General features: G+C 44.4%; 2 protein-coding genes across 3 annotated transcripts in view; both read left to right on the top strand.

The window, feature by feature from the left end:
• Positions 1-6,397, top strand: part of LOC119022563 (protein bicaudal D homolog 2-like) — a 43,759-nt gene extending 37,362 nt beyond the window's left edge. The window contains exons 10-11 of one of the 2 annotated variants that reach the window (XM_037103552.1): positions 357-588; positions 3,966-6,397. In XM_037103552.1, the coding sequence (XP_036959447.1) occupies positions 357-588; positions 3,966-3,968 (235 nt within the window). In that variant the 3' untranslated portion in view covers positions 3,969-6,397. Of the gene's footprint in view, positions 1-356 lie in introns of both variants that reach the window. The other variant, XM_037103551.1, reaches the window with a different exon arrangement.
• Positions 6,398-12,439: 6,042 nt separating this feature from the next.
• The window catches only part of fgd (faciogenital dysplasia), a 61,206-nt gene continuing 48,924 nt past the window's right edge, over positions 12,440-24,721 (top strand). The window contains exon 1 of the mRNA XM_037104634.1: positions 12,440-12,809. Within this exon, the coding sequence (XP_036960529.1) occupies positions 12,788-12,809 (22 nt within the window). The 5' untranslated portion in view covers positions 12,440-12,787. The remainder of the gene's footprint in view (positions 12,810-24,721) is intronic.

Genomic DNA, 24,721 nt, shown 5'->3' with positions numbered 1-24,721 from the left:
TCAAGTTTACTGCTGAAGCTTCCAAACTACCTCACATCATTTCTGTCATTTAAATCTAGTAACTGCAGCACACAATACAGCAGCTATCCTTATATATCCCTCATGTATGCTGTAACAACATTGGCAGAACTAGTTTCAGGTATTAGGAACCTCTCTAATTATAATGAACTGCGAACGACCTGCTGTTTGTAACAATTCTTGCACTGGTTCTTATTTATTCCTTGTTGTGTCATTTCTGTTTGTTGCTTGTGTTCTTGTGAATGTTTCTTGTTCTTCTCAGAAAATAGATCTTAATCTCTATTAGACTTCCTGATTAAATAAAAATCCGCCTGACTCCACAATTTTCCCTCTTGCAGTTGTGACGAGTATGTCACTCAGCTGGATGAGATGCAGAGGCAGCTGGCTGCAGCGGAGGATGAGAAGAAGACCCTCAACTCCCTGCTGCGAATGGCCATACAGCAGAAGCTGGCCCTGACGCAGCGTCTGGAAGACCTGGAGTTCGATCACGAGCAGACCCGCCGCGGAGGCAGCTCCGGCCGCGCCAAGACCCGCAGCAAGGCCGCCGGCAGCGCCCCCAACAACCCCCACGTAAGTCAGAGTCTCACCTGCTCTGGCTCCGGCCGTCCAGAGCTCAACAATGCAATGCCCAATGGCATTCTGGGAGGCCCTGTGGTGTTTTGCAGCGAGAAGTACAAGATCTACTGCGACTGAGGCGGCTTTCAAGTGCGCAAGGGACTGCTGTGTACAGAGGGGAGGGGGCCCACGGGCCGAACCCTCCCTGCCTTAGTGTTAAAGAGCCCCACTCGCTCGCTTAGCTCCCTGGCCAGCCTGCGCTCCTCTAGGGACTGCTGTGTGACTAACCAGCTGCTCGTGTGTGCTAGTGTATACGCTTAGGGGAATGCAAATGTATGTACAGTGTGCACTAGACGTTTGGACTGTAGTAGACATATATGGCATGTGGATTATAGGGCCCCGGTTCTGTTGGGGGGGGGGTTTTGTGGATATTATGGAGTGTCTATTCTTTCCGCTGTCATGGTGCTGTACGTATGATGTAAAAGGTGGCAGCTTTTGTGCTCGTCTGTTCTGCCCCCCTGAGTGTATTACCTGGTAACAGTAACACATTGTGGTGGTGAGCACCTGTAAAGGAGGATGTCAGTCTGACGGTCATGTGACCGAATGTGACATCCTCTGCTCTTCGGCTCATCTGTCGGCATTGGTGCTCCTTGAAAAGCGTCTCTCTCCTCTCCGTCCTGGCCCTCCAGGACCGACCTGTGTCCAGCAGCCCACTGTCCAATCAGGTCACGCTTTAAGAAAAAGCAACTTTGAAGAAGTCAAAATATGCAATCTCCCCCTGCTTTCTTGCTAGGGGAGCACACTTTACAATTCTACAAAGAAATTCACTAACTCGTGCTCGAGTTGGCTGCTGGTTTGATGATGGGATTGTTTGGGCAGAAAAGGAGCACCTGTGACCACAGGTGTATTTCAGGATGATTTTGAAAGCTGTGACACTAACACGCCAACACGATAGGGTCAGTAGAAACGCATGGCTTTGCAGCTGAAAACGCTTATGAGCTTTTTTACTGTTTTTCTGTTGTCAGGTGTGTGGGACAAGACAAACTCATGTATTAACAGGGCTCTACATTGTTAAAATAAAAGGGGGGATTTATTCGGTGTCTGGTGAAATACAGGAGGGCTGATCCATGTGACCCATTACGTCGCTACGGATTCTTTCAGAGCCATATATTCTAAGAGAGGAAGAAAGTTTGACAAATCGATCTTCACCACCCAAATTAAGTGCACTTCAGCATTGGTGCCTCAGGTTCCTGCTTCTGTTAAAAAAAAACCAACATGGATATGATGATTACTGTGAACAGAGATACGATATAGTTTTGATCAAAGATGATTTTTTAAATACGGAGCAAATCCTAGAAGAGCACAAATCAAAAATCGGCATCCACGTGTGGATAACGAATCTGCAAACGAAACCTGTGCCTGACCCAAACACTTGATATATTTATCTATCTGTTGATGTAAAGCCCTGTCCTCGTGTCTCAACTTGAGCTGTCACTGTTCTTTCCCTCTCTCCCCACCCCCCATCCTCTGTCTCCCCTGCTTCTCTATTTTTGGGAGATCCCTCAGAGTTCTCAATCCTGTGTGGTTAATGCGGCTGAAGAACCCTTTTCCTCATGTCTCTAATCTGTGTCTTGTCGCTCGGTCGCCATACGACCTTCTCTCTTTTAGATTGTCAGCAGCTTGCTCCCCCAGCGTCACCACTCACCCTTTAACTAGAATGAGGAATTGTGGGGAAAGTTGCCCTCTGAATATTATTGTCAGGTAATGTCCCCACGTACGCTGTGCTCCCGATATCTGCCTGTGTGTATATGAGCGTTCTGGTGAAGGACCCTCGCGTTTGTATCAAGGTCTTGACCTTTGCAAACGGAGGGTCCCTCATTTCTTTTGTTCTCTTGGTTATTTTGGTGTGTGAGGACAAAGCGACGCACTGTATTTTTTTGTATCCACAATAGCTTTAACCCCTTGCAAGCTAGCATTTACGCAAAATAGGAAAAAATATAAAAGTGGGGCTTGTGTTTAATAAATCCATGTACTGCTTGTGGATCATAGACACATTAGCTTTATGATGCTAAAAGCAGGGTTGATGATGTGAGGAAATCCTGCAAGATTCGTCAAACGATGCGTTTTCTACTACCAATAAGCTATATATTAAACTCTATATTCTTAATATGATCACGTTCAGGTTATAATCTTGCAGGATCCTACTACAGTATTCCTTCCTCTCAGATGTAAAGAGAGGGAGCCTAATTGCTCTTCTGAAACAGGAAACAACATCAGCAGTCAACCCTGCTTGAGTGTGCATCCGTAAGCCTCAGCGCACAGCATGGAAACAAGGCTATCGTACACATTAGGGAAAAAGAAAAAAAAAAAACCTCCTGAGAGGTCAGTCACTCTTAAGTTTTGAGATTCACTTAACTTACAAGTGTGATATGTTCTGTTTCTATCAGTTTGCGCTGACAGAGAAAAAGGTTTTAGGGGGAGTAGAGGAAGGGGGAGAACTACTCGTGTTGTAAACCAGCTCCTGAGATGGGAGTGAAACAAGCCAGATGTCTGGCTGAGAGCTGACTCTGATACTGTGGAGAAATGAGTCCAGGGGCTTCCTGAGGTGGGGGGGTCCTGGTAAACTTTGGAGGAACAAAAAACGAAAATAAACTGCAGACTGGTTGCTCGATCGACCAGAAGACATTGATTCAAATTAGCTGAGCAGCCTAACCGCTTCCCCTTGTATAGGCTCTGTGGAATCACCGGGCAGTAGTTAGACACCCAGGATGTGATCGTGACTAGAAACTTCCCCCTCCTAGTTAAATGAATTTTGCTCTACCTAGTTTGAAATCAATGTCGGGCTTAATCTGGTGTCATAACAGCATGCCACCGAAAAAAAAAAGAAGCTCCTCCTACCTCTTGCTTGCAGGCTCCTCCCACGTCACCGTTTTTGAGTTCTAACCACACGTGTCGCATCGAGTTTTTCTGATTCATAGTAAGCCTGCATGTCAAACAAAACATAACCCATTTTTCATTAACCTGCATGGCATATGAGAAACGCCCCTCTCCTCTGACCTGGGTGGTGGGATACGGCTCCAGCTCTGTCCTGCGAACAAACTTCATGGTACTCGTGAGTCATTGGCTTCCTTAACTGCAACCCCTGCAGGAGAACTTGCGGTGAATGCGCTTTCCACATCAGCTCCGCAGAGGCATACTGACGGTGTCGATGTGACCGAGAACATCGGCTGCTTCAGGGCTCTCTAACACGGCTTCCGTTGCTTTGACTAACCACAGCCGCCGCCTGCTTCGTCTGTGTGGACTCAGCTGTTAACAGTGGCTCTAAAAAAAAAAAAACCCAAATTGACAAATAATGCTAACGCTGATCATTTGTTTGTCTCTCCATTTTGCAGTAATTACAGTAGCTCTGCGCGGATGACGAAGTACCAACACAAGGTCCATTCTCGCTGCTGATTGAGTTCGCCGAACAAAAGAGTTAGCGCCAGTAGGCACATTTGGACTTGAAGACAAAACATTTGAAAAATAGATAAAAAAAATGCTAAATGAACAAACAAAACACACTGATTTCCAGTCAAATCAACTGTTCCTCCTTCCTTCTTTTTAAAAATGTGACGTCAATCGGAATAATGCTCATTTTTCGCGTGCTGCTGCTGCTGCTGCTGCTGGAAGCCAATATCTCACAGGTCCAATGAATCGAGTGCAACGCCGACCAGAGTTTGTGATTGGCTAGCTAACCCTCCAATGATAAGCCAAGGGGACATGGGGTTATTTCTCGATGTTAAAACTCTTTTGTCTGGTTTCATCTTTATTATTTTTTTCTTTTTGGTTCTTTTTTTGGTTTTTTTTGTAAATCTGTGCACTTTCATTATATAGGATTATAACAGACTATTATTAACCTATAGGGAAGCATGGTAGTACTATGGTTTGTGAGTAATTCAGTATAGGTATTTAAGACTATGGGATTATACGCCCTCCTGAATCATCTGAATTTAACTAACGGAAACTATTTACTCAAGTTAAAGGCTCCACAAACCACAGGCCTACTATCACGACTTCATCCTCAAGATTTTATCCATCGAATAATCATTTTAAAAAATGTTTTGTTACATCATATGTTATGCTGTTCTTTTATGTTTGTTCTACTGCCATGTTCTAACAAAAAAAAATCCAGGGTGATCAAATTCTGGGGTTTTTTCATGTATTTATTATTCCTAGGAATAGTTCAAAATAACGCAATGAAACTTGACAGCGCCCTAACTCGAATAGGTAAGTTGTGTTTTTGGGAAAAAACAAACATTGAGTGACACGATATGCTTCTTTTCCTAGCTTCTTACCGAGGGCGTTCAACTGACACGGGATCACTGACTTTCAGAATTCTCTGCAAGTGCGACGATTAAATTCCAAATTGGAATTGTTTCATTCTCTCTTCGTTTATCGTGCCAAATCTTGGTACACCGTTTAGGTTGAAAAAGAAATCAAGACTCGGAAATAAGACAAGCCGTCACTGAGGAAGGTTTAGTTCGGGCTCATGGCGCTCCGACGCGAGCGCCGGGGTTTTGTTTTTTGGTTTGTTTAGTTCTTCGTTTCCGACCAGTAGTGCCTTTCATTGTTTCAAGGGAGAATCTTAGACTAGTATTTTATGTTTTCTGTTTTTATAGGTGAGGACTTTGGGTTTTCAAAATGACTGTGAGCAGCAATAAGTGCAAAAAGGGAATTTTCCCCCCTGTCTGCATGAGTGAGATGATAGTTTTGAAATTAGCTCAATTAAACTGAAAATTGTATTGAATTCTGCAGGTCAGTGATCCACTCAACAAATTCAGGGGTATTATGAAAAGGTTGGTTTGTTTTTGGTTTTTTTTATCAAACTTTGGGAACATAAAGAAGTCCCTTTGGCCTCCTGTTATTGAACAAAATGCTCCAAGCATCTGTAATGTGTTGGGGTAGATCAGTGTACTATTGGAAAACATCTACGTATCTCTAGCATTGTTTGGTGAAGGTAATGTGATATCAATAGTATTGTTGAAAACAAAATGTGCAGAGAGCGCATTTTAACTTTCTTTTTTTTCCTTTTTGTCCGATTTGAGTTTTGTTTGTTGTTTTCTTTTTTATTCTTGAATCTTTTTTCTTTTTTTTTTTTTTTTACATCATCTTTGAGCATTATGTTTTCAGGAAACAGAAAACAAAACTAAGCATCAACAAGCTTGAATAGTGCCATCATAGCCAACGCTTGTTTGTTGAGGCATTAAAAAAAAAAAAGTTACCAATATGGATGAGAAGCTATGAAAAAAAAAGTGCAATTCAGATAATGTTTTACATTAAGGACAAAAAAAACAAACAAAGGTTTTCTGTTTGCTGGAAGCGATAGCGTTGTGATAATAAAAAAATTAGCTGTGCAAACTTTATATTGTCATATTGTGTTTCAGTATTGATCCATAATGAGAGTTTGATATCTTTATATGAAATAACGACTTCACCTGTATGTTGGTATTTATTTGAATTGTCATGCAGTACTGTATTCTTATCAATAATGTGCATTATGATTAGTGGCATATTGATTACAGCTAAATGTCATATGCATGTTTTCTCAGTCATGGGACCTTTACACAGAATCGAAAAACAAACATGTAAAAACTTTTGTCAGGGTGTTACAAAATACGGAGAGGAATTTAAAAAAAAAGGAAAAAGATTTTTACAAAGTCTGATGTATTACTGCTGAATTAATCCTATGAAAGTGTTTTGTTTGTTTTCCAGTAGAGAGGGTGGTATCTCTGTGTAAAGGTAGTCATACTGGCTAAAAATCAATAAATGTGACTTAAGTTCCAAAGCGTTTCAGTGTTGTTATTTATGGCTCCTCCTCCTCAGCTGCAGCAGGAATCGGCACGTGAAGGGTTAAGGAGGCAGAGTGTGGTCCGCAGTGTCTCCTCGGAGTGTTCCCAGCTGGAAGTCAAGGGGGCAGAGGGGGGAACTTCCCAGCTGTCTGAGCGGCTCCAGGACATGATCACATTTCACACAATGCACAAAAACACTTCCACCACCTACTGCCCCCACCCCTCCACCGGCCCTTCTCTCTCTCTCTCTCTCTCTCTCTCTCTTTTTCCTCTGCTGTCTCGCTTAAAACCTCGCTCCTCCCTTCTCCCTCGCTCCGTTTCCCGTTTTCTTTCTCCTGCCTCCCCTCTCCCTGCCGTCTGGAGATACACCCACGCGCCGACCGGAGCCAGTTTTCTTCTGACCTTTGGTGCACCCGGTACTTCCTGTCCAGGCTCTGGAGGCCAGTGCTCTGCCCCAATTAATAATGGAGGAGTGTTGTGTGTGGTTTTTTTTTTTCTTTTGGCCGTTTGTTGAAAATGGAGGAGAAATACTTATTGGCCTCTTTCACAAACAACCAGTATGTGAATTCAAACGAGACACACAAATCTAGATTGCTGATACTTCAAAATGCCTATAAAGTGGTTTATGATAATATACACTTCCATCTTTGGATTTCTCTAAATCAACATAACAAACACTGACAACTTTATTAGGTAAAACTATGAACATATACTGCTGTGTGATTTACATCAGTGGTCCTAGATCTTTTTCCTCCAGTGCACACTATACATGCACACATCTATACATGCTCTTCTTAACTGATTTTAAACTAAATGTAATTTAACACTATTTCAAGAAGTTCTTGCATTTTTTCCTTAAGGCAGTGATCCTGAAATTGTCCATGTTTAGGTTTTCCTTTTCTTTCTGTAGGTTTTGTTCAAGTCTGCATTTAAAGCCCTTCAAGTCGTAAAAAGCTAAACATCTCTACCATCCAATCCATGACACTCTCTGCAATCTAATTTGAATCGTTTCTGCTCTCTCGCTAACTAGTTTTCACACAGCCTGAGTCACAGCATGAGATGTTCAGGTGTTAATGACTCTGGTTAGTTAGAGGTGTCTCCTCTGCTGTCAGCTTAGTTGTCATGACAAATGATATACCAAATATAGTCCACACACACATTTACTTTCCCTTTGTATTGTTGGTATTGATATTAATAGTAGTAGTGGAAGTATGATATTAACTGAGCTACTCTGAGGTGATTTAAATGTTACACACACAAAACTGAGCTGACCTGCTCTTGAAACGACAAACTACACCGACTATAAACTAAACTGACAAAGTTCCACACCATAAAAGGAAAAGTGTGTGTGATTTATTACAGAAGTGGTGAGACACAGCCTCAGTCCGATCTGATGTCTACAAGAGTTCTGATGGAGTGAGTTTTTAAGCTCAAACCAAACAAAATTAATATAAAATGTAATTCCCCATTTAAAAAAAAAAAAGTACATAGAGGTAAACTTCATTTACTGCAAATTTAGTGTCCTTAATAAGACCAGATACTTATATACTTATACACACTAAAGTGCACCTCAAGTATATTTCAGTCCATGTTTTAGATAACTGGTATAAAACATTTGATGTATAAGAATGTCAGTCAATTAAAAAAAAAGTGTTTTTTTGTTTAACTACCACATATATTTGATTATATTTCAGTATATAAAAGCAATTATTAAGTACATTACTTCTGACCTTCTGATGAACAAGGCACTTCCTGTCCAGGCTCTGGAGTTTTTTTTTCTTCTTTTGGCCAGAGGCAAAATACTATTGGGCTCTTTCACAAACAAATAAGAAACAAAGAAAGGACCAAACTGAGGTGATCTCCTAACTTTTAGTCCCAGATTGGGCTCCAGAAAACATTGGTTACAACACTTCCCACAATGTAACTCTCAAGGCAGATGAAATGGATTTTTTAGTAAACTGAACTCCATGTGGAAAATAAGCGAGTGTCCCTTTAAGTTAATGCACAATCCATAAAATTACACCTCTGTCAGCCCTCTCAGAATTATGTTAACCTGGAATCGGTCGCATTAATGTTAATGATTTTAAGGATTTAACCACGACACCCGGGCTCCACTGTGACTGAGTACAGTAAAACCAGTTGCTGCCATTCACCATCTGCCTCTTTGATTGAATTTGAATGGCAGGGTCTGAAAGATAGCCGGAGGGAAGAGGTCATTTCACTGACGTCACTGTAGCAACAATGGAGCCTTTGTTTGTGCCCGTCTCCTTATAATCCTCCCCACCCAGGGCTCCACTGGCAAAGGAAATATGGGTCAGTGGGATTCATTCCATGGCATCAGTCCTGCTCTATTAATATGCAGGTGCTGTGATTATACTCAGAGCAGAGCAGCTGGTTCATATCTCCAGAGGTGCAGTATCATATTTTACCACTTGGGGTCCCTGTAATACAGTTGTTGACGTCCATATGTGGCGCCCGAATCCTTAAAAGTTACTCTGAGGTCTTGGCTTAAGAGAGAGACTGTGTGTGTGTGTGTGTGTGTGTGTGCGTGTGTGTGTGTGTGTTCGCTCTCACAAAGGCTCTTCTTTATGTGTATCAGCCCGCGGTGTCATGTGGTGAATCCATGTGGAGCCCAAAGGGACGGAGGGCCGTGATCAGCTGATGGCGGAGCAGCAGCACCAATCAACATGGCTCACATGGATCTCACACACACACACACACACACACACACACAAAGGGAATACACACGTCTTCTGCTTCTGTTGGAGCAGAAATAATACCTCTGAGGGATGAGAACAAATTTATGGCCTGTGGAGTGTGAGCTCAGCCTCATGATGCATTATAAAGCATTCCTGAGTCCTGACACTGGACGCAGGGTATGAGCGTCCGTCCTCCCATCTGCCTGACTCATGTATTATCTCCACAGAGCCGTCGGTGTGGCCCACGAATGCCAGGCTTCATGACTTGTGTTGATTCAATCAGCGCCAGGCTTTCATTTGCACCTGAAAAGGGGGAGACTGGCACCCGAGTCTGGGGTGTGATTAGTCACATGATTGGGCCATTTACACCGTGACGGTTTCAAATAAGTGTAAAAAGCACTATGCAGCTCATCTCACACTTAACTGTGACGACTGTCACACCTTTTCCTCCAGCTTGGCTGCTCATCTGCCACTCTCTTAATTGTCTTCCTTTATATATGTCCCTCTCCCCCCCTCCCTCTCTCTCTCTCCATTTTATTCTCCTCTCTGTGAATGCTGTTGTTTTTTTCCCCCCTCTGCTCTGAGGAGCCCCAGGGAAGCGGAGGAGAGGATGTATCCCAGGGGGCTGTGTGGTGTTCTGCTTTCTGTGGACCAGCATGCCCCAGACGGGCTGACAGGCAGCAGCTCCACGGCCCTCGGAGGCACCAACGGGGGCAACCGGGCCCCCGGTCTATTTAAAACACGAGTTCAACCATCCACAAAACACTTGGCCTTTCAGACTCTTACATCGACATGTTCTGGGTGATTCTCTCAAGCAGAGAAGAGAAAGGTTAAAGCAAAAGGGGCGAATGTATTTTCTATTCTTGTATTCGCTTGCGTCTGCACAAAATGAAAGTCGTGTTTTGAAGAGGTCGGTGATTTACGTGCAGCCACTCAGCCTGGCGAGAGGTGATGTATAGATCTGGCTTATTAGAGAGGGGGTACAGGTCAGTGACGTGGCCTGTTGCCTGGCAAGCAGCCAGACGGGGAGCCATTATCATTAGGGACCCTGCTGTTGTCTGTGTTGAACTGAGGCAGATGAAACGCGTGCAGCAACAGGACCGGCCACAAAGGGGGTTAATGATGCGTAGCTGAGTCGACACGGGTTTGGGAAGAGATTGGGCGGGGGGCTGCACGGATAAACGCACAGAGGGGTAAGGAGGGGTCAGCGGCCAGGAAGTCATGCTCCTGAAGAACATCATTCTGGGAATATACAAACAAGCAATGTTGGGAGAAGTACCAGCAGCGATAAAATACAGCACTGCAAGTTAAAGTTCTGTAGTCAAATCCTTTCTAGAGGGTAGAAGTACTCATTCTACAGAAAGATGGACCTTGTGACTGATGTGTTAACATATATGTGACGTCATTAGTTGGCTGCTGATGCATCTGTGTGTCAGCAGCACGCTGAGACTAATTGAGTCGTTGCTCGTCAGGTAGTTTTGGATCCCAGCTGAAGAACTGGCTCCGTCCAAGGGGGGCCAAGATAAATCTGAGGAGTCATGAGATGAATAATGATGGCTGGACAGAAGACCAAACAAAAAGATCCTACCAAGGATGTTAATGATTAATGATTAATGGATGAATCACTGTAAACGATTTGACTTAGAAATGTATTAACGATGAGCGCAAATGTTGGCTTACCAGATATATGGTTGGTTGGATTTTGTTGGGCCAGTTGTTCAATATCAACAAATTATTTTGTGTTGTTTATTTCCTCATTTAATTGTTGTGATTGAATCAGTGGTTAAAATAGTTTCCCGATGCAATAATGTTCAACACTTTTAGAGTGAATTCAAAACAACACACAGCTGACAAAGGAACAACTAGACACAAGCTAAAAAAAGTTGGGAACCATTGGTCTAAAGGATAAGTTCACCTATAAATGAAAATTCAGTCATCATCTTCTCACCCTCATGCAGATGAACAGTCGGATGAACTTTTGTTGCCTACAAATCATTTCTGGAGCTTCGCGGCAAAAACAGTGTTGCAAGTGTTCTCCTGAACAGCTGAAGCAGATGGAAACTTTAACAACTGAAAATAAAGATAACATGGCTCCACATAGCACATGCTAAGTCTCCCGAAGCCTCAAGATCTCAAATTGATATGAAAGACAACATCTACACTGTGCCTGCTGAGCTAAAGCGTTGCATGATATAAGTGTCAAGGGTGTAAATGACGTCTTATCATCCAATTTGGGGATATGGGGACTTCCAGAGACCTGAATTATGTCGGACAAGATGTACAAGGACATTTTGTAGTTGTTGTTTTTTTAAAAAAATGTGTTTATTTTACGTTTTTAAAACAAGTCTCCATCTACATCAGTATTTTATGAGAATGCTGCAACTCTCTTGTGTTTGGTGGACCTTCCGTCAGTATGATGGTGAGTGTGACTGAGTTTTCATACTTGGGTGAATTCATCCTTAAATCAATACAAAATAATAATAACAATAAAAAAAAGTTAATTCATCAGTCTTATATCAGTAGGTAGTGCAGAAGTATGAAGAAAAATCCTTGAGTACTTGAGTAAATGTACTTAGTTACTTGCCACACTGGACTGGACTGACTGGAGGCACCACAGCTGACCTTTAACGGACTCAGCATGCCAAGAAAAACACACTGCTCTCATAACCAAACACTCTAAGACTCTGAACTTTGAAAACACAGACACACACACAAACACACACACCAAAAAACTGCATTTCGTGACTGTAACGAGCTGCAACTTGAAGACGTCTGTCCTCCTCCTGTCTGTCCCTTATTACTGCGCACAGAGGTCCGCAGAGGCAGCAGACAGCGTCCATTCAGCTGGCGGGAACAGTCCAGATAATCAATTAAAAGGGAAGAAGAGAAAGCCCGAGCAGTGACATGGAAACGCACTGCCAGGGAGCATTCGTGTTCCGGGCTCTCTTCTTCTTTTTCCTTCTTTTTTTTCTCTCCCTCTTTTCTTTCCACACTAATAAGCAGCTGTGGAGCTATCTCATCAACTTAGACCTCATCCCTTCTTTCAGGGCTCCACCACGTGACATCCGTGTCATGCCTCTGTGCCGACGGGCATGTCATGGCTGAAACTGCAGCATCACTTAAAGAGAGACCTCAGAGGAAAGTAGAGTGAAAGCTGCTCGGACTGATTTTCCATAAAGAGTCAAAGGGCTGAACGTCACTGTCCTCCCGACGCTGCTCATCTTTTATTCTGCTCCTCGCGCTCACTGATTGAGGCTGGTGTGCGTGCGCGCGCCTGCCTCGCACCGGGAGCGCGCTTCATCTGTTCTTTTTTTTTTTTTTTTTTTTTTTTCCAAGCGGCTCAGAGAGGAAAGAGTTGTGTGTCTGGAGAGGGAGGAGAAAAAAAGGACTACATGAAGGACTACAGTGCGCACACTCTGCGCACAGAATTTACCCGTCGCGTCCGTTTTGGGACGACATGAAGCGTCCGTAGTGTGCGCGTGTGTCTCTGCGTGTGTTTTTTTGAATTCTTCTGAAGCGAGCAGGAGAAAAAAAAAAAGAAAAGGGCGCTGTGAAGTGGACGGGACGCGCTCCTCCGAGTTGAGCTGGGTACGCTGGCCGGAGCCGCCGCTGTCTGCCAGCTTCCCCGAGAGAAAAGACCGGAGAGAGTGAGAGACAGAGAGGGAGCGGAGAAGAAGTTTGTGCAGGATGCAGGGGGTTTCAGCTACTGGTGAGTGGATCTCTCTCATAAATACATGACTTTTAAGCGCTTTTTCTTTCTTTTTTTTTTTTTACTCTCCCTCGAGTCGTTTCCGAGTGGCTCCCGTTGCGCACAGGATTTCGGATCCCCCCCAAAAAAGAATGCCTTTGCCAGCTGTCAACGGGACAGCTGCGGGGGCCTCCAGCAACTGCACAACAACGCACAGATTTACTCTTTAATGCTCTATCGGTGGAAGCTTGAGCTGACATGGCAAGAAATGGGAGCAGAGCCGTGCCAAACCCCGAGTGAAGTGACCTCACGATTGCCCTAATTTGACACACACACACACACACACACTCACGCAAACAGGCACACACACAGATATCTGCTTGGTATGACCGGAAATAACACACAAACCACTTTGAGAAGTTGCGATAAGGATGATTAGAAGTGGAGTCATTCATCCTCCTCCCTCCTGTTGTGTGAGTCCACAACGGCCACATTGTCCTTATGGGATTTGAGTGTGTTTGGGAGAGGGTGTGTGTGTGTGTGTGTGTGTGTGTGTGTGTGTGTGTGTGTGTGTGTGAGAGAGAGAGAGAGAGAGAGAGAGATGCTCATGAGATTAGGGATGTGTTGAAACTGTCTGCAACTTTTCTGTTTGCCCGTCCATCTGCCTTGAGAGCAGGATGGTGGTGGTAGGTGGAGGGGCCGTGGCTGTGTTTGTGTGTCATTGTGTGGTTTCCTCTCTGAGCGTTACTTGCAGAGATATTTTTAATTATGAAATGCATCTTTCAAGGGCTCAACCACAGAATAACAGAAGGAGGGGAGGAGGGGGGGCTCTCTTTCTTTGTGTGTGTGTTTGTTTTTTCTTCCTTTTCTAAAGCGACCGCTCATCATTCGCCATGTCCACATCATCATTGTCTGAGAGTTGTTGCAAGTTGCACGGTCATGGGCCCCCCCCCCCCGAGATGACAGATCTGGGGCGTTTTTGGTTTTTAATATTCCTATCGAGCAAAACCCCACAATGAGCTACTGTGAGAACCAAAAACCAAATCTTGAGGTCCTTCACGGCCCTCGGAATAAAGTGCAAAGCATGCAGACAAAGGAGGAAAGGGGGGGAAAGGAGGGGTGTGTGTGGGGGGGGGTACATAATAGAGAGAGTGATAGAGATGAAGTGCTGATGGGACGATATCAGGCTGCAGCAGAGGTGAGCTATGCAGAGAGAGAGAGAGAGAGAGAAAAAAAGGAGAGTGTGTTTGTTGTGAGACTCGGGGGAGGAATCGATCTGCCGTCCTCCTGGCTGACTTTTCTTTTTCCGGCAGTCCAGCAGTGTATCGTTTCTCTCCCACACACATTCATTCCCAAGGCCTCTTTTTCTTTTTCTCTCCTTTTTTTTCTTTCTCTCCCACACTGTCCCAGATCAATCTCTGCCCCCTCATCCCCTGCAACCCCCTCCCCAACACACACACACGCACACACACACACACACACACACACACACACACACACACACACTCACAGCAACTATATCAAATGTTTTTCCTCCCCCCCCCTCGACTCTATTCCTTCCACATGGGAAACAAAACCAGCCCGTGCACTCTCTAATGCTTATTTTTCTGTTTATGATGGGAGGGTCAAAAAGGGTTGCGGAGCTCGCTTGCTCGCATCGGATCGTTGGGAGAATCTATCAAAACAAACCACATCACATATAAACCGCGGCGGGATTGATAGCAGTGGGCCTGTCAGTTTGAATTCCACCCCTCAACATGTCTTTTCGTGCAACCCCCCCCCCCCCCGTCAGGAAGAAGCAAGTGTGAGCGTCTCCTCTGCCAGATGCGGGACAGTGGTGTGTCCGAGTTGTGCCAACTAGGTGCTCCGGCGTGGACGTCCGAGGCCGGGGGGGGGACTGTTTAGGTTATTTATTATTAACAAAAGCTATCAGGGCTTGTCTGTGTTTAACCGAGCCAATGTAAACATCTCCCCTCCGTGTTAGATAAACACAGAGCACGGGAGTTAGGGAGGAGGATGGTGAGAATATAATCTGCCCAGCTCCCCTTGTTCCCACTTTTCTTTTCTTTGTGTGTGTGTGTGTGTGTGTGTGTGCTGCTCGGATCAGATTCTGTCGCTCCCCCTCGCTGTAATGAACTGGCATTCGTCGGTTTGCCTGTGATGTCACGTCAACATCTTTCTGAAGCAGACGATTCCAGTCATCCAGGTGGCGCGACGTCTGGAGAAAGTTGAGTTTTTCGATTCGGATGAATGTGAAATTTACACGAAAAAAAAAAAAATCACCAGTAGCATGAAAATAATGATGGAATGTTTTGAACTCCTTGGAAGTAAGTCTCCCTTTCCATATAAGAAAGTAAATGCGGTGGTGATGGCAGACACACATTTTCCACTTGCCGTATATTCCCTCTGTTATTATCAGTGCGAGCTCTTTCAGCCTCCTGATTATTTTCAGACATTAGCTCAGGGGCTCAGTAATTCGGCAAAGGTGCTGCGTCCCCAGCTTTAAACCTCTGGAACAGTTTCTCTGGTTAACAACAACCAGGCACAGTGGCTGCACGGAGTCACATCGAGGTCGCGTAGGTTTGATACCGTCCCCTGTGCAGAGACAGAGCGCCTGCTCAGGGGTGCTCATGACCACAGAACTGGTTCAGTTTCTAATTGGGAACCTAATTTTGAACTGTTCGGATCATTCCGACCAAAAATAGGTTTGTCCTGAACCTGAAAATATGGTTCCCCAGCCAATTATCTTGACCTAGCCTGTCGTCCTACAGGTCACCACGGTTTGAGAGGTGGGTGAGTTGACTCGGCCTCTATTTGGCGGCACCTCGGCTTGCTCAGTCTGTGACGTTCGGTCCGTTGCATGTCTGTTTGTCCAGGATCCCTCCTCTGCAGCTCTTCCATTTTTTTTCTGTGCTTAGATAAATCTTTTTTGGGGGGCAGTTCTTTACTCGAATCGAGGGGTCAGAAGACAGACGATGTAGCTACAGCTTGTGAAGCCCATCGAAGCTATGTGATTTGTGATTATGGGCTATGTTGACTTGACCTGACCTGACTTGACGTGACGTGACGTGACTTGACTTGACTTGACTTAGCCAAAACCTCCCATGTTGTCCTTGACCTGAAACTGAAGTAGGCGTCTCACATTCCACAGGTTGTTGTGCGTTGTGCCCCTTTGATGACACATCCTTGATTGCGATGGCTCAGCTCATAAACCAATGGAAACCTACATCGTTAGATAGCACCACCGATCAAATCATCTTGAATGAAAATATAAGAGTCAGAACTTTTTCAATTCAAAAAAGGACACAAATGCATCTGGAAAAACCTGCAGTATGCACTACCGATGTTCACGGTCTAACGTCACTGGCTTGGTGTTTCCTGTAAATTTATAATTAATGTCATCAGAGGGCCATCATTGAAACCAACCAGTCATGTTTTTATAATTTCGTAGCTTTGCGACTTGTGAAAAAGACAGTTATCCTTTCAAACTCATGTTTAGCCATGTGAAAGGGTTTCCTAAACTTAACCAAATAATGACAGAAAACCGTAACGACACAAAAACTAATAACTTAATCTGATGATATTAGGTGAAAAGTTTAATAAAATGTTCCAACTGGGATTCAATCCCCGGTTTCCACATTGAAAGTCTCATCATTAACCCCGTCAGCTTGATCATCACTTCATGATGCAATATATAAGAATTGGCCAGGTGCTGTAGTCATACTCAAAACAAATACAGGGCAGCATCTGCTTGCTGTAGCTGCTGTTAGCTAGTTCGCTTGGTTAGCCGTGCATCTACAATAGTGATCCGGACCGGGAGCTCAAAGCAATGGATGATTGTTGGTGTTGTCGTTATTAGTACAGGAACAAATAAGCTTCAACACATTGATTAGTGTGCTTAGAAGGTGTCTGTAGGTGTGTTTGTTAGCTTTGGACAGTGCTAAGCTAGCCGTTTCCCCTCTGCTTCCAGTCTATATGCTAAAATAGGCTAACCACGTCTCAACTCGAGCTCCGTACTTAGTGTCATCCTCCGTCAGTGTCGCAAGCACCAGAGTCATAGTCCTCACCGTACGATGGATTAAGTGTTTCCAAATTACCCCAATTATACCTTTGGCAATTCTGTGCTGGAGTTTCATGTTACGCATCAGCTGACACACTGATATTTATATATTTCTTTAAAAAAGGTGATAAACTTAAATTGGCTGATAGTATCAAGATTTGGTTGAGCGCAAGCCTTTATCAGCAGAAGATCAGCCTCACCGCTAGTGTCAGTCAGCTGGTATCACTTAACGCAGTGTTAAGCACTCAAACAAGCAACCTACTGTTGTCCTAATGGTCGACTTTGGTGTTTAACTCCTCAAGGTGACCAACGGCCCCGTCACCCAACGACTCACTGTGTTCCCAAAAGCATAAATCTCCAACATCCCCCTAAATTTCTCTCCTCCTCTGTCTCCCTGTCTCACTCAGTTTATGTGTGTGTATGTGTGTGTGTGTGTGTGTGTGTGTGTGTGTGTGTGTGTGTGTGTGTGTGTATGTGTGTGTGAGACGCCATGAGTCAGTTCCAGGGCCATTCAGAAGCTTCAGGCTCGTTGCCTGCCTGCCTGCTTGCCTGAGTGTCACATTGATTTTCCTAATGGTGGTCATGTGTGGGTCCTGCTGCTCCAAAGGCCTCAGCTAAGAAGGCGCTGCAGTTCGTGTGCATGTGTGATTGACCTCTTTTCTGACAGGCAAGTTTTTTTTTTTCTTCCTGCGCTGCACGTCCCATCTTTAAGTCTCTGCTGAGCTTTTGAATAGGCTGTAGATGTCAATCATCGCGTCAAGTTGTTGGTGTGAAGTGACTACAAATCTACCTTAGCAGGAGATAAGATGGTCCCTTATTAGGTTTGCTGGTTTAAGGTGAGGCTGAAGCACAGCGAGCACTCACAAAACATACACACAGTAGGAGGATGACTTTACACCGGATTTGAAAACATTAACACTCTACCGACCGGGATTAGAAACTGGTTTGTTCTGATGCACTTCCTACGTCTATATCGCAGTGAATGGATTGACGCTCCTGTTCAGCAGGTTTTTGAGTTATGAGCCGGCACCCTTTGACACAAGGTGTGTTTTGAATTGTGTTCTGGAATTGTCACATCAGTACAATACGACAGCTCCTGGAAATTGTGGCTACTATTTAGTAATAATAAGGGAGTATCGTCACGCTGAAGGCACATTTGACCACACCTAATTGTTTTGGGGATAGCCTGTATGATGTGTCACCGGTATGACCATACCTTTTCCCTTGAGGGGCCAAAACAAACTCAAGTTAAACCCATGGGTTTTTGTTGTGTTGTGTTGTTCTCTTACGATGTACTAGGGTCCCAGCTTCTCTTAATTGACATGCTTCCTCAAATATTGCCGCAATGAAGGGCCTGTACACAGCCTTTGTTGTCATTCGACATGGCATGCTGGCGTCGTGGTTTCCACCTGTAAATCTGAAAACATCTCCGCTGACTGTTTGCGATGACATGGCTGTTTTTCAGGCGGAAATGTGATGAAGAGTCAGACAGAACAGACAGGGCAGACAGGACGACAGCGACTTGTCCACCTATAGATTTGGTGTGTTTTATTTCCCCACACCAGCTGCCGGAAACAGCCGGCCTTGGTAGCCGCCACTTCTCTGATGGTGGTTTGATGTGTCCTGACCTCACTGCTGGAGACTGCTTCGCTGAGATGATTACACCGAGTTCTCTTTTTGAATTATTTTCACTGCATGAGACTGAAAATAAAACTGAAAGACTACAGTTAGTAGAAACCTTATCTCTGCTAAAATCGTAGTCACAGTTTAGTGGCCTTGTTAACGTGTTTTAATCTCTGTGATGCAACAAACAAGTCTGTGTTTTAAGCAACTGACTCATCTTTCAGTGGAAGCTTACTTTTAGCACCTGTGACAGAACTGTCAAGTTTGTTTTTTTTTCTATGCCAAGCTGAAGTGTGCAGGGAGGCGCTTGTGCTAACAAATTGTAAGAAATTGGTAGAAACAGCACTGACCTCATAACCACATGAGAAGATCACACCGACACTCAGCAGCTCCGGCAGCACTCCTCATGAGCTGAATACTTACTGGTATTGGGATGTTTCTGTTCAGAGTAGCAGTGCTTCCTGCACAATATGTTTATACTGGAGGTCTCTTGGCTTATAGTGGGGTCTGGCTGACACACACACACACACACACACACACACACACACACACACACACACACACAGAAGGCGGAAGTGACCTAGTTTTCCTAAATGGTACCAACTGTTGAGGCCTTCTAGAAATGGACAGAATTACTTGGTGTCACCCAATAAAGGACTGGTATGTTAGATGTTGAACCAAAGAGACTAAATTAATATCATCCTGCTCATCTAGATAGAAAAAAGTTTTATGTAAGCCAGATGCTAGTCTGGAAAACTTTTCAGCTTCTGAGTGTGGGCTCGTCGGGGATCATTGACTGACTCTCGAGGTCTAAAAAAAAAAAAAAAAAAAAAATCCCCACCAAATTCTCCGTGAGATCCGATAAAGAGATCAGTCAGAAAGCTCTTTCACACCCTACAAGTCTCTGTTTGTGTCTCGGTCGCGGGATGGGAAGGTCAGTTCCTCTACAGTCCTCTGTGTCTGTCTATATCTGTGTCTCTTCTCCAGTCTGCTGTCTGTCTGGATTGGACCTACCCTGATGAGGGGGATTTTCCTGGGAAAGTCATATGGAAAGAAAAAAAAAACTGAGCCTTAATAGTAAAAGCATGTTCCATTCTATTTCTCTCCCTTTGTGTGTGAGCGTGTGTGTGTGTGTGTGTGTGTGTGTGTGTGTGTGTGTGTGTGTGTGAGTGTGTGCATTTTATGAGTCGAGCTCCTTCTCTTGCACACTGAAGGCATTGTGTTTTTCCTCTCTGATCATCAGAGGAGCAGGCTCTCTGGAATCAGGGCTTCCTGTACACACTGGGGTAAGGCAGGGAGGAGGAGAAGCAGGAGGAGGAGGGAGATAGAGCCAGGTGGAGGTCACCTCGAGGTTAGACGGCGGTGCTGGTTCACAGCTTTAAAGGTGCAATTTGTAATAAGAAATGACCAGAATTCGAAGGCAGCTCCTTCACCATAGGGGGCAGCGTAACATTGTCTAATGCTGTAGCTATCTTTGTCTGTTAGCAAGTAGCTCTTTAGCCAGTGAGCTGAGTGGCCCTGTTAGCTGACGGAAGTCTGCCTGGACCTCACGATGATGGGGGGGAATCAACAAGGTCAACAAGGCTCAGTCAACCGTCTGGACACTCGACTGGGACTGATGGCAGCCACTTAGACAGACAGATGCCAGTCTGACAGTATGGAGGTGATTTACAGCGGGTCTGATCAGGACTATGACTCTGGGGACAGGAACACATGGCAGGCACAGGAACAGGAGAGGCATTTATTTTCAGGAACAGACAAGAACAGCGTTTAATGTTGGAAATTTTTCACATGTGATAATATTGATAAATAGATCAAGTATTGGTCGAGCTGTTGTCCTGACTGTTTTCCCCTCCCCTATGTAAAGCGCCCTTGGGTCTCTTGACAGATGTTATATAAAACTAAGATATATCATTATTGTTGATATTATTGAGCGTATAGTTAGATTCAGGCTTTATTATTTATTATCGTTCTGGCAGAAATTGGTTTCCAAAGATTTCTCTGTAGTATAAAAGTCTCCCAGAAATGCAGCCGAGCTTGTTTTCTTCCCACAAGGTTACTTTATTTATGTGGCATCCTCTTTATGAGCAGGATCCACGGCTGTGCCTTCAAGGACACTCGTGAGATTTGAGAGTCTGCTGCTGGAAAATGTTCAGCATTAATAAGCCAAACACGTGTGAGTTTGCTCATTCAAGACGTCCTGGAACAAAGCGGCAACTATAGATTTTTAAAACAGTTTCCGCATGCAGCTGCATTTCCTCGTGCTGATGATGTTACTCTGACAATGAAATCAATTACCCATCTCAAATCTCCATGAGTTGACCACTCACGCACCGCTGTGAAAATGACACCGGCGGCTGCCTGGAAGGACGGAAATCAATCTAAGAACTGCTGTTATTGTACGCTGTGGAAGACGGCCGGCTCTAATGTGATCTACATTTGCAAAAATCCCGCGTGTTCCCTTTTGACTTTTCATCCTGGATGTGTTTCAGCTCCCTTTCCCCGCTCTGCTTATCGCCCCAGACACTCACCGCCATTCGCATTCACTCACCTGATGGAGCCATAAACCATGTTGTAAATGTCTTCCTAGTCTGGCTGATTGCAGCCAACAAAAGCAGCCTGTGTTGAATTCTCCACAGTCTCTCCCCTGGGTGCCCTCCCGCGTCTCCACCTCCCCCCCATGATCTGCCCTTCTGTGGTCATTAACCATTGTCTGTCATTCTCCTCCTTCCTTTTCGACCTGTGTGTTTTTGTTACAGAATAAATCCCACAGAGAGAGATAGATTTTCCTTCTGAATCCTTATACTTGTGTCTTTACACATGGTAGGTTTCACACACATGCACACAAACACAGCTGACACAACTGAGACTCAGTTCTTGCCGGTCAGCTGGAAACTCTTCTTCGCTCTGTTCTCCTCAGCTCTTTTCCTCGCCACCAGTCTTAGCCTGACACAGATTAGCTCCTTTTCAAACGGCACAGCTGTTCGAACACTCATTCATGAGGCATTACCAGAGGGTGAAAGTTGCTCTGTTCGCAGCCTTTTCTGTATTGTGTAACGCGTGCATTTTATGGGCGCCGTTCGACAGCCGAGCCTGAGTTAACATACGGCAGCACCGCTGTAATTTGGTGTTTTGCCTGGGGAGAGACGCTGCTGTCAGTGGAAAAACAGCTTTGTATTATGATTTACTGCACATTTATGTACCAGGACTGAACTTTTGAGCAACATTTTTACAGTCACTCATAAAATGCTGACATGTTGAAAAAAAGAGCAGAAGAAACAGATTTCCTCTGTTTTTATTTATTCCCACAGTCACACACACTGATTGTGGAGTCTCTGCTGCTCTGCTGCATGTGCAACAGTTATTTTACCACTAGATGGCACTATTGTGTTATTTAGTTCTCTGTAGCACCAAGCAGCTGACAGGAGAGAGGGGAGATCATGACCTTCTCTTTAGGATGGGTTTGAGTATATAATCCCAACAGAAGTCCTGCAGGAGTGCACTTTACCATTCTGAGCATTGCAAAATAAATCTGCAGGATTGTGAGATGATTACGGGATTTTAAAAAAGAAAAACTAGGTTCTGTTTGTTTTTCCTGTCCACAAATCTCGGCTTTGTTCCTGTAAGATACCAGATGTTTTAACTGCTTCATCCCGTACAAATACTCAAAAGAACAAAGAACAGGAAAACCAATTGCAAGGAGATGTTGCCAAAATAGTCAGGAACTAGGCAACGGGGGAATATGAGAGCTTCATGCCACCTATTTATGATATTTGATAATGTGCAAAATGTGCTTAAAACTCTCAAAATGGCACTAATACATACTGGAAGACATTTTAGTAAGAAACAAAGAGTTTTTACTGCATCAAAGCTACGACACACATCTTTTTTTAGTGAAAAGCAAACCAAAATAAGGTCATCATAAATCTAATCTCATGACTTTTCATGAAGTCTTGAATCTGTAATATTTCGCAGTATTTGAACTTTTATTTGTGGGGGACACAACGGGCCAGCCGTGCCTTTAACCAGGATTTTTCTGAATAACTGAAAAGATGAAGGCTCCCTCTTGTGCTGTTTCATAGTAAATGAAGAAGTCGACATACAGCAGGACTGTGTGTTATCACTTGACATCACTAATAATTGAAATTGACCAACTTGTCCTGAGTGTCTTTATCCCAATTGGATCTGTTTGACATTATCCTATCCCAGATGCATCGGCGTATGTGTGTTTGATATCGACCAATATGAAAACGTTTAGGTTTCAATGAACACAGAGTAGAAAATAATACCCAGGGTAATTTACAACTATTAAAGTGAGGTTTACTATTCAATGCTGTCATTTTAGGCAAAAGTTATTGTTAAACTGTAAAATATCCTGCCACCATATTTTTGTGTTTGCAGGATCGATGCAAAAGATGTGTGTGTATATATCGGCTGATATACTGATATTGGAATTTTTGACACCCTATTACAGGTGTCAGCATCAGCTCCAAACCTCCATATCGGTTTAGGCTCTATCTCTTTTGTACCCAATATATAAGGTTAATTGTTTTCTGTGCTCAGGTCACCATTAGCACTCTCTGTGCACAGTTCCGGAGCTGCTCTCATTCTGGGTGACATCGAGGTGCTTCACACTGAAGGTCACCCTGGCAACAGCAGGCCGACTCCTCTCCTTTCTCCCATTATAGCCTGCACTGCCCGTCAGCCATTTATCATGCTATATGCTGCTCTGCCTCTGTAATGACTTTGTGAAACAAGATAGCACGATTCACAGGAGCGAGATCTGGCCTTAATGCCTTAATGGCTTTACGGAAAACAACGCAGCGGTGAGATGACTTGCACTTTTCGTCATTAGCGGAGAATCACTTACAGACATTAAGATGCGTCACCTGGATCCTCCTTTTGTTTTAGGCCGTCACCCTGGGATTTTAACTTTATGAGCCTCTATGGCCACTGCACCACCTTGCCCTCTCCCAGCATGCCTCGCAGCAGCCACAGCTCTCATCACAGGACAGTCATAACACCCAGCGCCTAATGAGGAGATGAGAGCTACATCCACACAGATGGATCCTGTTCCTGTGGCCCACTGTGGATTGTCTTCCTCAAACAATCATTGGAGGCTTTCAGCGTTTTTTGTTTTTTTCTCTCTCTCGTCCTCTCTTTCTCTCTCTCTCTCTCTCTCTCTCTCATTGAGGCCCTGATTCACTAACAAACACTTCATTAGATTTACATCGATCCTGAAAGGTCAAAATGCAATAAAACAACAAACTGCCTCAGGCTGCTTGGCATCTGTGATTTAGTGCATGCACATTGCAGTGTGTGTGTGCGCGTGCGTGCGTGCGGATGTGCGTGCGTGCGTGTGTGCGTGCGTGTGTGTGTCAGCTGAATCCCTGAAAAGTCCGCTCTCTGTCCGCTGCTTTCACACGCCGGGAGCTAAATTGCTCCTTCTGAAAACATCATTGTTATATGAAATGCATTTACAGTTGGTCGTTAAACTGCCATCAATCAATGCGCGGCTCCTCAAAGTTGAATGATGAGCCTCGTTAAGCGAGTACACACACACACACACACACATATGCTGGCCTTCTGCGCCATGCCTCCGCCGCTACGTCTGTTTGTATTCAGCAGGCGATAAACAAACACAACACGGCTAGACGCGCGTCATCCTCCTCTAATCGATTTGACAGCTGGGAGAGTGTGCCAGCAATACACTTATAGGTGCAGCACTCAGAACCACAACTAGCTTCTCCAACCTTGTTACAATAAGTAGCTTGTGGGCTTCTGTGAATGACACTCAGTAAAGGAATTGCATCATCGTTGTATCCTTCCCAGTGAAAGAAATATGAGCAGAGTGCAGCTCTCAGTTTCAGTGTTTGTGATAGCCGAGATGTCTGAGGTATGAATGTGTGGACTCATTCACAGCTGGATGCTTTGGATGTTTCACATTCTACCTTCGCTCTCACTGTTCATCTTGTTATTGTTATGTTTAAAGTCCCACTCCGGTCAAAAATGTGTTTTTTTTCTTGTTCCTTCATCTGAACCCTGGTGCAGAATGATGTATGTGCAGACACTCAAGAAAGCTGTTCTCACATTCACTGCTCCCTCTTCTCTGGCCCAAAGGGGAATTGGATTTTTGGAGGTCGGCCTACAAGCATGATTTGTGACATCACAAATTGCTTGGAAGCCGACTCTTGTCCAATCTTCAGCGTACACAAGTGCGATGTGGAAAAAGATTTGGACTTTACATCGA

Source organism: Acanthopagrus latus, chromosome 7 (assembly GCF_904848185.1).
Source record: "Acanthopagrus latus isolate v.2019 chromosome 7, fAcaLat1.1, whole genome shotgun sequence".
NCBI classification, from domain to species: Eukaryota; Metazoa; Chordata; class Actinopteri; order Spariformes; family Sparidae; genus Acanthopagrus; species Acanthopagrus latus.
The sequence above is the reverse complement of the archived record's forward strand: the minus strand, read 5'-3'. Positions and strand labels throughout refer to the sequence as shown.